This window comes from Eutrigla gurnardus, assembly GCF_963514095.1.
Source record: "Eutrigla gurnardus genome assembly, chromosome: 3".
Classification (NCBI taxonomy): Eukaryota; Metazoa; Chordata; class Actinopteri; order Perciformes; family Triglidae; genus Eutrigla; species Eutrigla gurnardus.
Window position 1 is genome coordinate 32719832 of NC_139917.1, and position 17192 is coordinate 32737023.

The 17192-nt window shown below is 45.1% G+C and overlaps 1 protein-coding gene across 2 annotated transcripts; it reads right to left on the minus strand.

Annotated features, from left to right (window-relative positions):
* Positions 1 to 32: 32 nt before the first annotated feature.
* Positions 33 to 15865, minus strand: tab1 (TGF-beta activated kinase 1/MAP3K7 binding protein 1). 2 transcript variants are annotated; one of them, XM_084005199.1, is made up of 11 exons: positions 15783 to 15865; positions 10199 to 10329; positions 9937 to 10090; positions 9766 to 9861; positions 8015 to 8153; positions 7750 to 7866; positions 5495 to 5606; positions 4688 to 4832; positions 4197 to 4410; positions 3312 to 3465; positions 33 to 2301 (listed from the first exon to the last, which is right to left on the minus strand). In XM_084005199.1, the coding sequence occupies exons 1-11, from the start codon at positions 15813 to 15815 to the stop codon at positions 2079 to 2081; spliced, it is 1518 nt and encodes a 505-aa protein (XP_083861325.1). In that variant the 5' UTR covers positions 15816 to 15865; the 3' UTR covers positions 33 to 2078. The 2 variants fall into 2 exon arrangements, with proteins under 2 accessions (XP_083861325.1, XP_083861324.1); XM_084005198.1 differs by having other exon boundaries at positions 33 to 2304.
* Positions 15866 to 17192: the final 1327 nt, after the last annotated feature.

Here is a 17192-nt window from a genome sequence, read left to right on the forward strand (position 1 = left end):
CATCAGAACAAAAGAAAACATACGTATACATATTTGTATGAGATCAAAGGTTTATTATATTATTCCAGTCTCTCAACATGGAAGATCGTGTTGCTGAATGTGAGAAACAGAACTTTCATCTGCAGAGGCAGCACACACGTCCTGCAATACCGTGGTCATAACATGCAGCTCCACAGCGCCACCTGTTGGACGGGTTGACTTCTCTGCCCAGAGAAGAAGTCTTGATCTCATTGGAAAAAAACGTGTGAAAACACAGTCACATGACAGAGTTGGACCCATTATATGTCCCGCCCACTTTAAAATCTCCTTTACTTTGGACACGCCCACTTTGACCACACCAAACATCACCTGTCCACTAGGCACTAGTTTCAGTTGAGAACCAGTTGATTTCAGTGGAACATCGGATCCCTAATAAGGAGCTTCCTGTTCTGATTAGCTGATTGGTCCTCAACATGGGCTCTAGTTAAAGAGCAGGATGTTAGTAGGACTCATCATTATCAACGGGAAAGAATATAATGTCAGGAATAATGTGGTTTATTGGAGAATGTAATCTGATTACAGTCGCCCTGGTAACTCACTGATCTGATGACATTGACAGAAATGCATTAATCAGAAGGGCAATTGGACCAAATATTGACTAATAAGAAGAAGTTAAGCACATCACTCACCACAGAGGACAAATGATGTGAATATATGAGCAGAGAATTTTCCGGATGAACAGAAAGAATCAATTTAAATATCGTCATAAATCCACAAAAAACATGAAAGCAACATTCATTTAATTGAATAACTCATGTAGCTGATTATATTCAGATCTCACATCCAGCTATGATTCGTCACCAGCTGCTGCTTTTCCACCAGCTGATCTCAGATCTTCAGAGCAGCTCAGATGTGCAGCATCAGTTACCATGGTGACCTACCTGCTGGGACACAGTTAAACCCTCAATCAAACCCCTGCTCCTAGTCCAGGACCCTGGTCTGGTATAAATGTTTAGGAGCTGAAGTCAGCACTTCAATCATCCTGGAAACAGCAAACACAATGTTGGAGCGGAAAAAATGTCTGTGAAGGTTCTCAGACATCCAGGTCCTGGTGATCCAGGTCCTAGTAGTCTCAAAGCTTCATCGTAAGCAGCTGGACCCGGTTTAGGTTTCTGTAGAGACGTCTCTCAGCTTCTTCACTAACTGACAAGTGGGGCGTTCATGTGGTCCAAACAACAAGGTCTCTGCTGTATTTATGTCTAGATGACCTTATATGGAGTGTTGATGGAGCAGCTACAATGTTAGCGTAGCCTAGCAACATCAACCAGACTCCATTCAGAAAACCAGCGTTTTAACAGTAGTTATCTTGTGGTCTTGCAGACAGACCTAACAAAGCATGACTCAGCACTTTTTACTGATCACCATCATGATGGAGTTATTTCAGCATCCTTTTCATCTGGTTATTGATATTAAATCACAGATACATACTTTATTCTGAGTTCCTCCAGCTGTGGTGAACCAGCCAACGTGGATTTTGCTAGATCCAATGAATCCAGCTTGGTGAAACCCAGCGAACCCCTCTGGATGATGTCATGAACCCAGACTGGATGGGGTCTGGTTTCCTGGTGGATCTGGTACTTCAACATGTACAAAGCAGCAATAGTGGTGATTTCAGCCGTGGTGGAGGAGACCTGGTTGGGGTCGACATGGAGGGAAGCCCCGCCTCCTCTCTGGGGATAAGCCCCGCCTCCTCCTCTCTGGGGCAACTAGCGAGAGTGATACGGATTAACAGTAATGCCCCCGCTGTAAAATTTGCTTCCCTTTCATTGTGATCACGGTGTTAGAAGATGTGGGCAAAAGCTTGTGATTTGATCAGCGCTAATAAATAAAACGAAATGATTTGTAACCAGGCAGGTGAACATTGACTTTGTGCAAGTTGATGTCAGACCCACTTGCCGACCGTTTGATAGCTGGACCTTGAGTCTGTCCCCCCATGCACCTTCAGCTCACTTATTTTCAGTTATGATACATTAAATTTCATCGTCCATCTCAACCACCTCTTAAAATTGCTGGCCCAGTCCTCCCTGGGGTCCCAGTCCTCACTGGGGTCCCAGTCCTCCCTGGGTACACTGGCCGTCAGCGTGGTCACCCCCCCACAGCCGGTAGAACTGGGTGAAGTCCACATACGGTGGGACCCTCCCCGTCTCGTCGGGCTGAGCCGCCTGGCTGCCTCTCTGGCGGAACAAGCTGCCGTCCCCGGAGCTGGAGCTGGAGCTCTGGGTCTGGGTGTTGGTGGACTGGAGGGTGGCTGTGGGGCTCTGACTGCTGGGAAGGGAGGGGGGGGAGGAAGGGGTCCACGTTGGGGGTGGGGGGACACCGGGGAGAAAGGGAGATGGTGGTGGGGAGAGGGAAGAGGGAAGTGGAGAGGGGGAAAAGGAAAGAGTTCAATTATGGGCAGCAGGATATCGACGGACATCCGGAAGGTACCAAAGTGAAACCGACTGGGGGGGGGCAGGAAACGGGGGAGGAAACAGGAGGCGAGGACAGAGTATACGACATCAGCCGAGGCAGAGTCAAAGTAGAATAAAAGTACACGTTGAGCTGTTCTGTGGTCATGTGATGAGTGCACAGGAAATGGTGATTGGTGTTAGTTGTCATGGTGACAAGACATGACACAAGCTAGGTAACATTAGCCGTTAGCTAAATCGTCAGGAGGAGAGCTAGGTATCGTTAGCCGTTATGGTTTATTTTAACAACTTGCTAACAGCTAACAGAGGTTACATTGAGTTATAGTATGTGTTCAAGCTCTATCCAGTAGAAATAAGTATAAGGCATCATAACGTTACCATGATGTGTTTGAATGTAGTCGTGTAAAATGTAGTTTTTGGTGAGAAACTACAATAAACACAGTTGATTGAAGATGATTCCAGGGTTTCTGCAAACATTGACTATGTGCATAAAAAGAGGCAGATGGAAAAGCATCAAGTGTCTAAATTCACAGTGAAAAACAACACTGATTTAATTATATTCATATGCTAATGCTAAAACGATACTCAGGACTTACAGCGGCGAGACAACGGGGAGGTGAAAACCCTGCTAACACATAAATAAGTAGTGAGAGGAGGGAAAACCAAGCTCACCTAAAACAAAAATATCGCAAGGGAGGGATGAGAGAGGGCGCTAGAGTAAAGCCAAAACAAACGTACCAGTGGGGAGGGGAGAGGGATCACAATGGCAGCCTGACGAGAGTCCAGGAAGCACAAACACAACAGCACTAGGAATAAAGGCTTCAGGCATCAGAATGTCGCGCACAGCGGGGGTAAACAACCTACCCTGGTGTGGGGGTTCCTTCCTCCAGGGTGGAGGCCGTGTTGGTTCCATTGGTGAGGGTGTTCTGGGAGGGCATGACCAGTGAGAGCGTGACGCTGGTCTTACTGGTGCTCTGGCTGTTGGAGTAGGGCACCGACACCGGGTAGATACGTCCGCCTGGAAGGAAGAATGCTGGTCGTTAGCAACCCCAGCACTTATCGCTAAAAGGTACAGTTTGAGTCATGATGATGTCATGATATCATTGGTAGGTACCAGCTGAGGTACGCACATCTTTGAAATTTTGTTTACAGAAGAAACGGTGATTGGGATTTGATACAGAAAATACAAAACAATAGATTTTTGCAATTTCCTACCCTGTGAGGATGTGAACCAATCCCAGAATGCCCTTTTCTACCCTGTGAGGATGTGAACCAATCCCAGAATGCCCTTTCCTACCCTGTGAGGATGTGAACCAATCCCAGAATGCCCTTTCCTACCCTGTGAGGATGTGAACCAATCCCAGAATGCGCTTTCCGACCCTGTGAGGATGTGAACCAATCCCAGAATGCCCTTTCCTACCCTGTGAGGATGTGAACCAATCCCAGAATGCCCTTTTCTACCCTGTGAGGGCGTGAACCAATCCCAGAATGCGATTTCCTACCCTGTGAGGATGTGAACCAATCCAAGAATGCAATTTCCTACCCTGTGAGGATGTGAACCAATCCCAGAATGCGATTTCCTACCCTGTGAGGATGTGAACCAATCCCAGAATGCGATTTCCTACCCTGTGAGGATGTGAACCAATCCCAGAATGCCCTTTCCTACCCTGTGTGGGCCTGAATTAATACCAGAATGCCCTATTTTTAACCTGTGAGGGTGTGAACCAATCTCAGAATGCCCTTTCCTACCCTGCGTGGGCGTGAGCCCCCCGTCGGCCAGCGGGTAGTTGAGCGTGCGGATGAGCAGCGTCATGTCCTCGTGGCAAGAGCAGTAGGTCGCCCTCTGGCGGCCGGACACATAGACGTCGTGGTGCAGCCGCTTGACGCGCTCCACCACCGACTGTGCCACCGCCTCCAGGCTCGTCTGCAGGGCCAGCTCTGCTGCTACCATCGCAACTATTTCCTGTGGCGGGGTGGACGGCAGAGGGTTGAGAGTTGAACAACTGAAGACGATGATGATGATGACTTGCATTTATGGGGTGCCATTATTGTGAGAAGATATAAGACAATAGCTCAAAAGTGTGCAAGAAAACAAACAGTAACGAATGACTGAATAGTAGTCATATTTTGTACTTTCCAAACAAAACACATAAAAGCAAAAGATGATAATGTATAGGAGGAAGGAGGAGCAGACGGGCGTAAACGGGAAGCCTGGAGATGATCAGGATGAATGTGCTCACCTGATTGGCTTGTTCGGGGCCGTGGGCGGACTCGAGGGCGTTGATGAGACCTTCTGACATCAGCAACAGGAAGCCCGTCACGCTGTCCAGAGACTGGCCGCCGTGGATCTCTGGCTCCGCGAGGATCGGCCTCGTCTTAGCCGAGCTAATGGCGCAGGAGGACAAGAGGAGACAGACATAAGAAAGGAGGCGGTCTGACCGCGGTGGACAGTAACGGTACTGCAGCCTGATTTGATATAAACAAGAGAATAGAAAGAACTAGCTCAAAAGAACAAAAAATCATAAAAAAAGAATCTGGTTAACTCTGGAAATCAAGTGTCCATTCTCCTTTCAACCACTAGGTAGAGCCGTAACACTGGTTCACACCAGTGTTATTTCCTAAAATTCACAACATCTTCATCACATCAAATTCTGTGTCACTACATATGAAATCTCAAGAAAAATATGCAAATATATGTGCAAAATTGCTGTTAAGTCAAAACAACATGTTGGGTCATTCCACGCCAACACTCAAAGGTGTGTATTTGTAAAAATATGAGGAATTGAAAGCTAATATTTTGCACGGTGGGTACAAACATATAGCTCTACATTTAACGTTTTCCAGCTAAATCTGAGGGGGTGATCTGGGGAGGTTCCTGAAACTCAGGTGAGTTGGAGTGGAATGACACTTTAGCATGTAATTGTTGCCAATAGTGATCCAGCTGTTGGATCGGAGCGTTGCCAGTCAATGAAGAACAACAGAGAGAAACTCACATGAACGAAGACAGAAGAATGTTTGTAGGTGTTCATGATGCATTCTGACTTCACCTGAGCAGGTCGATCTCATTGTAGTTGAACTTGACGCGGTAGTCTCCGAGCCTCCGGGTGCTGGTCTGACCCGCGATCTGCCCAGCCGGCCGGACCCGAGCCGTATCCACACCTGGGGGGGAAATAGGAGGAGCTTCATTAAAGGAATGGAAGATATGTCATGTGATGACTGGATTTGTGGAGACGAGGCAGCAACCTGCCAGCCAATCTGAAGGTCCTTGAAATGTCATCCTCCTAGCTGGCCACCAGGGGGCGACTCCTCAATGGTTGTATAGAAGTCTATGAGAAAATGGTCCTACTTCTCTCTGCTGGCCACCAGGGGGCGACTCCTCTCTGGTTGTATAGAAGTCTATGAGAAAATGGTCCTACTTCTCTCTGCTGGCCACCAGGGGGCGACTCCTCTCTGGTTGTATAGAAGTCTATGAGAAAATGGTCCTACTTCTCTCTGCTGGCCACCAGGGGGCGACTCCTCTCTGGTTGTATGGAAGTCTATGAGAAAATGGTCCTACTTCTCTCTGCTGGCCACCAGGGGGCGAGTCCTCTCTGGTTGTATAGAAGTCTATGAGAAAATGGTCCTACTTCTCTCTGCTGGCCACCAGGGGGCGACTCCTCTCTGGTTGTATAGAAGTCTATGAGAAAATGGTCCTACTTCTCTCTGCTGGCCACCAGGGGGCGACTCCTCTCTGGTTGTATAGAAGTCTATGAGAAAATGGTCCTACTTCTCTCTGCTGGCCACCAGGGGGCGACTCCTCTCTGGTTGTATAGAAGTCTATGAGAAAATGGTCCTACTTCTCTCTGCTGGCCACCAGGGGGCGACTCCTCTCTGGTTGTATAGAAGTCTATGAGAAAATGGTCCTACTTCTCTCTTGATGTATTATCTCAGTAAACATTGTAAACATGAGTTTATGGTCTCAATCTCTAGTTTCACGTCTTCTTCAATCCAGCATGATGTTCATTTAGTACATTATGGTCCATTTAGAGTCCACCAGACCAGAAAGCAGGGGATGCTTTAGGGGGCGGGGCTTACCTGCTGATTGACAGCTCCATTTAGAGTCCAACAGACCAAGCAGGGGCATCATCATTTACAAAAGTTCCTAATTTGTTTTATCTCATGAAATATTCTGCTTTATCCATATTAATTGAAGATTAGCCTTTGAACAACCATAATTTCCCTGTGGGCAAAAACCTGTAAAATCTCTCTAAATGAAGCTGAGTGAGTTATGGAACCACAATAACATAAAATCAGACTAGTTCGACTACAAACTACCAAAGAAAGGGAAAGGGCCAAAGAAAAGACTATTTATAGCATCTGCAGTAGGGCTGAAACGATTACTCGAGTAACTCGATTACAAAAAATGCTCGAGGCAAAAACTCTGCCTCAAGCTTGTTAAATTCCTTTCTGAGCATTATGCGGCCTGCTCAGCACAGGGATCATTGTTCCACATGGAGCGTATTTGAGGAACCTAGGGCTCCAGAGTGTGACCATGTTGGGCGTACTTACGTTAGAAAAATCAAGTGTGCGGATAAATATGTTCCCTGTTTTTTTCCCCACAGCATACATAGATGAATCACAACAGTCTGAGCCAATCAGAGGCCGAGTACGGGCGGGCCTAGGTTTCTGATTGGCTCTGACCTCAATGGTTTTTTTCGTACAGAAAGTTGCTGTGCCCATAACACCCGTCTCCCTTTACACCATTAGATACCGGTCCTGTCTCACTGTCTCCCTTCACACCATTAGATACCAGTCCTGTCTCACTGTCTCCCCTCACACCGTTAGATACCGGTCCTGTCTCACTGTCTCCCCTTGCACCGTAAGATACTGGTCCTGTCTCACTGTCTCCCCTCACACCGTTAGATACCGGTCCTGTCTCACTGTCTCCCCTCACACCGTTAGATACCGGTCCTGTCTCACTGTCTCCCCTCACACCGTTAGATACTGGTCCTGTCTCACTGTCTCCCCTCACACCGTAAGATACCGGTCCTGTCTCACTGTCTCCCCTCGCACTGTAAGATACGTGAGTGAATACTTTTGGCAATATAGTGTATGTCATCACATAGAACATACATTTCAAACACTTTCAAGCACTTTTAAACCTTGCAAACACAACACTAAAATTCAAGGGTTTTCAAGGATTTACAGCACCCGTACCAACCCTGAACTGAATGAAAAGCAGAAACAAAATCCTAAAATACTTCTTCAAAACCAATGGACCGTGGGAGTGTGAGAATGTGGTGGGACCGGGTCCCCGTCTCACCGAGGACTGCCAGCCTCTGCAGCTCATCCTCGTTGTCGGTGCTGTGGGGTCGGCCGATCTGCAGGACCTGGTTCTGGCCGTCACTGCTGGACTTGCAGAGCAGAGCCCGGTTGGTACCTGGAAAAACGGAGGAAACCACACGATGATTCAAGAACCAATAAATGTGGTCAAACTTGTTCATGGTAGTCAAATGGGATCCTTGACAAGAAGAATCCACAAGGTCACACGCATGCACGCACGCACACACATCTGTGTGTGTCCGTACCAACATTGGCGATATACAGCTTGTCGTTGAGGATCAGTGCCACCACGGCCGTTGCTCCTCCTGACACCTCCTGCTCCAGCTCCTTCAGACGCTCCTGCACCTTCTGACTCTGAGGAGACAGCTGGTGGAACGGCACATTCTGAGAGCAAACAGGGGAGGGGGAGGACAAAGATATAGGGTAAGACAATGTCGTGTATATGGAGATTTACGTAGTCACACTCGACTTTAAACCCTCTGTCAAATGTTCAGCTGCTTGGATCTTTTCAAAGTGCCTCTAAAAACTGGGTTTTGGATTTCAAGCTCCAGGTCGCCTGCAGACAGCTCATCAAATGGCCAACATATGAGGTCAGGAACACTTCTAATTAATATTATTATTTATTGTTGTTGTAAAAAGCGTGTTTAATCAAAGTGCCTGTGTTTTTAGTTGCCGCATGTTAATTTGACTTGGAACTGACTTTGTTGTTGTTATTTCTTTATGGGAGAAAATATCCATATGTATCGCTATTTAGCTAAACAATATTGAGATATGATTTCTGGTCCATGTCGCCCAGCCCTATGAAGCATCATTAAGCAGAGACTGGAGGAAGAGGAGCTGGATCCAGATGAGATCCAGATGAGATCCAGATGAGATCCAGATGCTCCAGCACATGTTACGGTGTGTTTATAGGACTACGTGAACCATGAAACCAGCAGGAGAAATCAACTCACGCTGCCAAATGCAGAGACCATGAAGGTCATATGAAGGTCATGTGCAACAAGGCCGGGACCTGGGGCCGGGACCCGGATCAGGGCCGGCGTTAGAACTAACTAAGGAAGTGAGGTTGTCACCTGAGTACGGAACAGTCAGCGACGCTGTTACGGGTCCTGCCTCCTTGTTCCTGGTAGGAGGAGACTGGGCGTTACCTTGCAGTGACTAATTGAAAAGGCCGGCCCTCCCGAGTATATAAGCCTGCCTACTTCTAAGATGGCTGTCTCTCTTTTTCTCTCACACGCTCGACGTGGCAGACGCTGGCTGGTCGCACTTTTTCTTTTGTTGAACTAGAACCCTGTTGTTCAAACCCGTATGTATTATTGTTGATCTTGGATCTTTTATTTTATGGCGGGAGCGGTTGCTTTCTTTTCTGTTTTTGTGGCAACCCTCTCTTTTCTGTTAACTAAACCGATATATGGAAAAGAAATAAACCAAAACGTTTTCTTTCCAGAAAATCAGTTTCTTTGAGTTATTATGTTAGTTGTTCACACGTTTTTAATGTGGGCTCGTAACAGACGCATAGTGTTACCTTGACGACGCTAACATGCGGGACGTACCATTGCTACAACATCAGATTTGAAGGTCTCTCAGCCTCTTTTCCTTACGTTTCCATGACAACAAACAACCACCAAGCATGCTGTAAAAGAAAGCAGCACTCTGCTTGTCTTCTCTATTTGTTTGATGCTATGTGGAAAAAAATAACAAGGTGTGTGTGCGTGCATCTGTGTGCGTGCGTGTGTGTGTGTGTGCGTGCATCTGTGTGCGTGTGTGTGTGTGCATGCGTGCGTGTGTGTGTGTGCGTGCATCTGTGTGTGTGCGTGTGTGTGTGTGCATGCGTGCGTGTGTGTGTGTGCGTGCATCTGTGTGTGTGTGCGTGTGTGTGCATGCGTGCGTGTGTGTGTGTGCGTGCATCTGTGTGTGTGTGCGTGTGTGTGTGTGTGCATGCGTGCGTGTGTGTGTGTGTGCGTGCATCTGTGTGTGTGTGCGTGTGTGTGTGTACCTCGTTGTGTGGGAGCAGGTAGTTGGACAGGTGAGCTTTCTCAGCCAGAGCGTCATCTATTGTCTCAAAGTAGCTCTTCTCTACCACATCGAAGGCCTGAAGGACACACACATCATCTTTAGAAGTGGTCACATGACATGTCACGTGAAGTGGACGTCCCAGCTCTCAGACCTGCGTGAGGATCCGGCGCACGTCGGCGTCCGTGTGACTGGAGTTGAGCTGACCCAGCAGCAGTTCAGCCGTCAGACACTGGGAGGCAAAGCTGGCCACCCTGCTGCCGTCGTAACCGTTAAAGACCCCGTACAGGAAGCAGCCGTCCTCGCCTCTGATTGGTGGATGGACAAATCACAAGCAAAAACACCTCCATCAGCACCCTGAGGACTGTAGTGGTTTCACTCCACTCTCTGTCCTCAGGCCTCTCTGGGTGTCTCACCTAAACCTCAGGTGTCCATCCTCATTGGGATGGCTCTGACTTCCTTTATCGTCGGAGCCATACACGCAGTTGGTTGCCGTGCCGACACCGCACATCTGACAAAGCGGCAGGTCATCGGTCCAGCTCTGATGCTGTCAAGAGTAAACGAAAGTTTTTAAAAAGTACATTCTCAATTCATCCAGACACCTTTCCCTACACATCATCTCAGGGAATCCATCTAACACGGTGACGTATTTACACTTAACACCTCTAGAGTCTCTATCTAACACGGTGACGTATTTACACTAAACACCTCTAGTCTCCATCTAACACGGTGACGTATTTACACTAAACACCTCTAGAGTCTCTATCTAACACGGTGACGTATTTACACTAAACACCTCTAGAGTCTCTATCTAACACAGTGACGTATTTACACTAAACACCTCTAGAGTCTCTATCTAACACGGTGATGTATTTACACTTAACACCTCTAGTCTCTATCTAACACGGTGACGTATTTACACTAAACACCTCTAGAGTCTCCATCTAACACGGTGACGTATTTACACTAAACACCTCTAGAGTCTCCATCTAACACGGTGACTCATTTACACTAAACACCTCTAGAGTCTCCATCTAACACGGTGACGTATTTACACTAAACACCTCTAGTCTCCATCTAACACGGTGACATATTTACACTAAACACCTCTAGTCTCCATCTAACATGGTGACGTATTTACACTAAACACCTCTAGAGTCTCTATCTAACACGGTGACGTATTTACACTAAACACCTCTAGAGTCTCCATCTAACACGGTGACATATTTACACTAAACACCTCTAGTCTCCATCTAACACGGTGACGTATTTACACTAAACACCTCTAGTCTCCATCTAACACGGTGACGTATTTACACTAAACACCTCTAGTCTCTATCTAACACGGTGACGTATTTACACTAAACACCTCTAGAGTCTCCATCTAACACGGTGACGTATTTACACTAAACACCTCTAGAGTCTCCATCTAACACGGTGACTCATTTACACTAAACACCTCTAGAGTCTCCATCTAACACGGTGACGTATTTACACTAAACACCTCTAGAGTCTCCATCTAACACGGTGACATATTTACACTAAACACCTCTAGAGTCTCCATCTAACACGGTGACGTATTTACACTAAACACCTCTAGTCTCCATCTAACACGGTGACGTATTTACACTAAACACCTCTAGTCTCTATCTAACACGGTGACGTATTTACACTAAACACCTCTAGTCTCTATCTAACACGGTGACGTATTTACACTAAACACCTCTAGAGTCTCCATCTAACACGGTGACGTATTTACACTAAACACCTGTAGAGTCTCCATCTAACACGGTGACGTATTTACACTAAACACATCTAGAGTCTCCATCTAACACGGTGACGTATTTACACTAAACACCTCTAGAGTCTCCATCTAACACGGTGACGTATTTACACTAAACACCTCTAGAGTCTCCATCTAACACGGTGACGTATTTACACTAAACACCTCTAGAGTCTCCATCTAACACGGTGACGTATTTACACTAAACACCTCTAGAGTCTCCATCTAACACGGTGACTCATTTACACTAAACACCTCTAGAGTCTCCATCTAACACGGTGACGTATTTACACTAAACACCTCTAGAGTCTCCATCTAACACGGTGACGTATTTACACTAAACACCTCTAGAGTCTCCATCTAACACGGTGACGTATTTACACTAAACACCTCTAGTCTCCATCTAACACGGTGACGTATTTACACTAAACACCTCTAGTCTCCATCTAACACGGTGACGTATTTACACTAAACACCTCTAGAGTCTCCATCTACCACGGTGACGTATTTACACTAAACACCTCTAGTCTCCATCTAACACGGTGACGTATTTACACTAAACACCTCTAGAGTCTCCATCTAACACGGTGACGTATTTACACTAAACACCTCTAGTCTCCATCTAACACGGTGACGTATTTACACTAAACACCTCTAGTCTCTATCTAACACGGTGACGTATTTACACTAAACACCTCTAGAGTCTCCATCTAACACGGTGACGTATTTACACTAAACACCTCTAGAGTCTCCATCTAACACGGTGACTCATTTACACTAAACACCTCTAGAGTCTCCATCTAACACGGTGACGTATTTACACTAAACACCTCTAGTCTCCATCTAACACGGTGACGTATTTACACTAAACACCTCTAGTCTCTATCTAACACGGTGACGTATTTACACTAAACACCTCTAGTCTCTATCTAACACGGTGACGTATTTACACTAAACACCTCTAGAGTCTCCATCTAACACGGTGACGTATTTACACTAAACACCTGTAGAGTCTCCATCTAACACGGTGACGTATTTACACTAAACACATCTAGAGTCTCCATCTAACACGGTGACGTATTTACACTAAACACCTCTAGAGTCTCCATCTAACACGGTGACGTATTTACACTAAACACCTCTAGAGTCTCCATCTAACACGGTGACGTATTTACACTAAACACCTCTAGAGTCTCCATCTAACACGGTGACGTATTTACACTAAACACCTCTAGAGTCTCCATCTAACACGGTGACTCATTTACACTAAACACCTCTAGAGTCTCCATCTAACACGGTGACGTATTTACACTAAACACCTCTAGAGTCTCCATCTAACACGGTGACGTATTTACACTAAACACCTCTAGAGTCTCCATCTAACACGGTGACGTATTTACACTAAACACCTCTAGTCTCCATCTAACACGGTGACGTATTTACACTAAACACCTCTAGTCTCCATCTAACACGGTGACGTATTTACACTAAACACCTCTAGAGTCTCCATCTACCACGGTGACGTATTTACACTAAACACCTCTAGTCTCCATCTAACACGGTGACGTATTTACACTAAACACCTCTAGAGTCTCCATCTAACACGGTGACGTATTTACACTAAACACCTCTAGAGTCTCCATCTACCACGGTGACGTATTTACACTAAACACCTCTAGTCTCCATCTAACACGGTGACGTATTTACACTAAACACCTCTAGAGTCTCCATCTAACACGGTGACGTATTTACACTAAACACCTCTAGAGTCTCCATCTAACACGGTGACGTATTTACACTAAACACCTCTAGAGTCTCTATCTAACACGGTGACGTATTTACACTAAACACCTCTAGAGTCTCCATCTAACACGGTGACGTATTTACACTAAACACCTCTAGAGTCTCCATCTAACACGGTGACGTATTTACACTAAACACCTCTAGAGTCTCTATCGAACACGGTGACGTATTTACACTAAACACCTCTAGAGTCTCTATCTACCACGGTGACGTATTTACACTAAACACCTCTAGAGTCTCTATCTAACACGGTGACGTATTTACACTAAACACCTCTAGAGTCTCTATCTACCACGGTGACGTATTTACACTAAACACCTCTAGAGTCTCCATCTAACACGGTGACGTATTTACACCAAACACCTCTAGTCTCCATCTAACACGGTGACGTATTTACACTAAACACCTCTAGAGTCTCTATCTACCACGGTGACGTATTTACACTAAACACCTCTAGAGTCTCCATCTAACACGGTGACGTATTTACACTAAACACCTCTAGAGTCTCTATCTAACACGGTGACGTATTTACCCTAAACACCTCTAGAGTCTCCATCTAACACGGTGACGTATTTACACTAAACACCTCTAGAGTCTCCATCTAACACGGTGACGTATTTACCCTTAAAACTCTTGGTTGCAGTTGAATAGTCAAAAATGAGGTCTCCTATTCCTAACTCCTATTCCTAACTCCTATTCCTAACTCCTATTCCCTGACCCGACTGGATTTCTTGATTTATTTATATAGCGTGACAAATTTGACAAAAACGAAAATAAAACCACAAACGAAATATAAACACAGCAAACGGTCCGACGGGAAGGAGGAGCTGCTGGAACTGAAGCCGGTCAGTGAACGAGCTGTTTATAAATCCAACAACATGGGGAGAAGTGGACGATGCACTTTTTGTAGTCCATTATTGTAGTTTCTCCAGCGCAGACGCACGTCAATCAACGGTGCCCATCATCAGCTGTCAATCACCAGCACCACCCATCGTCTTTCCTTAACCCCGTGACATTTTCCCCAGAAGTCATGGGGTGCAGTCGAATAGTCAAAAAATAAGGTCCTAACTCCTATTCCTTGACCTCTGGGGAAAACGTCACGGGGTTAAGGAAAGGCGATAGGGACTGCAGATGAAAATTAGCCTGCATGGCTAAATCTGGCACATTTACATGTGTGACTCTGTTGCTGCTGTTAATTAATGTGCATTGTCCCTTTTAAATAAAGAAACAAACAAACAAACAAACAAACAATAGGAGAACGCAAAAGGACTTAGGAAAAGTCGACCGCGGTGCTCAGAGAATCCGACCGGACTTTCACTAAGATACGTCATTATAACGCGGCCGCTGATGATTGACAGCTGATGATCGGCACCGGCGATTGACGTGCGTCTGCGCTGGAGAAACTACAATAATGGACTACAAAAAGCGCATCGTCCACTTCTCCCCATGTTGGTTTTATAAACAGCTGGTTCACTGACCGGCTTCAGGTCCAGCAGCTCCTCCTTCCTGTTTGACCGGTTGCTTTATTTACGTTTCATTTGTGGTTTTAGTTTCGTTTTTGTCAAACATTTGTAACATGATTGAAATAAATAAAAAAAAAACATTAAATTATTATCACTGTCCACACATTTATCATCACTATTCCAATTACTATATGTCTGCATGAAAGTCATTGTTAAATATGTGAATGCACCTATCGTTTGTTTTCATGAACGGCCGACGTGTGCGGCACTTTAAATGTTGCTCTCGCAAAGAATTGTGGGTCGGCGTAATCTCCTTTCCTATGGCATAGGAAGGTCCGTTGCATCCTATGCTAAAGGAGCTCTGAAAGGAAGCATTGGAGCTCCTTTCCTTTGCATTTAGAGAATCCGAACGGCTCTTATCATGGCGGCCACTTGTTTACTTCCGGGTCACTTCTTCAGTTAGGAACCTTCCTAAGCAAAAAAGACTATTCGACTGCACCCTTTGACTATTCGACTGCACCCCTTGACTCACTAGAGTATTACCCAGCGTGCACCGGCACCACCAATATAAATACCGTAACGTATTTAAACCGAACGTACCGGAAGCTGCCGTGATAAAGTTCGCGGTTAGCCGACGCTCACCTGGCTGTGTGACAGATTAACCGAGCGACGTCACAGTTACCTGTTTCAATAATCTATAACCTAATCTATAATTAATAATAAATCACATTGTGTTCACACTGAAGTGGGGTTATCTTATTTTAGCTAGCTAGCTGCGGGCTAGACCACTTAAAACGCTCAACTAAACCAGCAAGCATTAGCATCACTGAACGTTACCAAACCGGATTTTACGGTAGAAGACAGACACCGACGTCACGTGGGCGCGTTTCCCGGTAGACCGGCGGTCGCGGCCCCGGTCTCCGGGGCGGAGAAGGAGCCGAGTTAACTTACACTCTGCATCAAACTCCTGCGCTGGGCCTCCATGTTGGACGGCTCTCGTTGCGTTCACGGACCCGTTGAAAGCTCGAAATTCCAACCTTCATTGTGACAAACACACCCGGATGTAGCAAAAACAAACTAATAATGCAATGAAATGGAATTAAAGATGCGTGCCCTGATGTGGTGACGTACCATCACAGATGTAAGTACCAGGATGTATAATTTATATCATCTAAATGAGCGTTTTAGTGTTTTTTGACCAACTGTTGTAAACTGTATTAGTGAAATCTCCGACATTTGAACGCAGCATCGCTGTAGTTGATTTTTTTTTTTTTTTGTTATTGCGATGTGTTCTCTGTACGGCTGCTATTTAAAATCTGTATAGTACAATAGCCTTAACTTAGTAGATTCATAATAGAAGAGGAAAACAAAAGATGATGACGCAACTTCCGTTCTGTTGCTACTCGGGATTTATGTGACAAATACCGCCACTATCTGGACTCATTATGAACTACAAGCATGTCGGCTGAGTGTGTCTTTTTTTTTTTTTTTTTTTTTTGTGTCTTCTGACCATTGTATAGTTCCCATGACGTATGAAGTTTATTCACAGCTGCTATGAATATATTTTAAGTTTAATTTTCCTCCCAACAATATAATAACAATTTGCATTTTGGCTTTGCATTGCCTGTATAATATATAATATGATATTAATCACTTAATTCAGATGATGCACCTAAATAAAGCTTGTTATATGTTAGGAAACTGTAAATCACAAACATCAGAAGTCGGACAGGAAATTCACGAAAAACACCAGACCAGTCATTCATATCCTTTTGAGTGTTTACTTTATTTTTATTGGTTAAAATCAAACACAACAAAAACATACATCTTTAGACGAGCGTGTAAATCTAAGCTGTTCCACAAAGCAATGTCACACATTTACACGTCTACATGGTTCTACAGTATAAAGTCAACACATGTGCATAATGATAATTTGGTCACGTTTTTTGTTGCTGTATTTTTTTTTATAGTTAGTATTATTATCCCAAAATAAAAAACATCTGCTGACCCTGAACGCAACATGAAGATGAGGCATAGACGACCTCGCCACGTATCTGAGCACAATAACACTCAACAGAACATACATCTGCTTTCTTTTCTGTTTATACAGAACCAGCATAATGCCCCACAAACAAAGCATCATCTTAATATACTGCATTATAGATTTACATGTATTTATAGAGAGATAGATATATACTTTATTCTTTAAGAAAATGGAGAAACGCATGTTCATAAATACTCAGGATGTTTGCCTCATTTAGATTTGTTGTACTAAAGTGGAAACACAGCAGATAAATAGATCGTCAGTGTGGTCGGTTGTCTGTCGGCACTCAATCATTGGGGATGAAGAGAAACCAAACC

Bases quoted from the DNA above. Each gene is read 5' to 3' on its own strand.
- tab1 (XM_084005198.1), bottom strand. From the start codon at position 15,815: ATGGAGGCCCAGCGCAGGAGTTTGATGCAGAGT. The intron at 9,862-9,936 runs GTCTGAGAGCTG...TGTGTCCTTCAG, and splicing joins TGCGCCGGATCCTCACGCAG to GCCTTCGATGTGGTAGAGAA. The intron at 8,154-9,765 runs GTACACACACAC...GTTTGCTCTCAG, and splicing joins ACCTGCTCCCACACAACGAG to AATGTGCCGTTCCACCAGCT.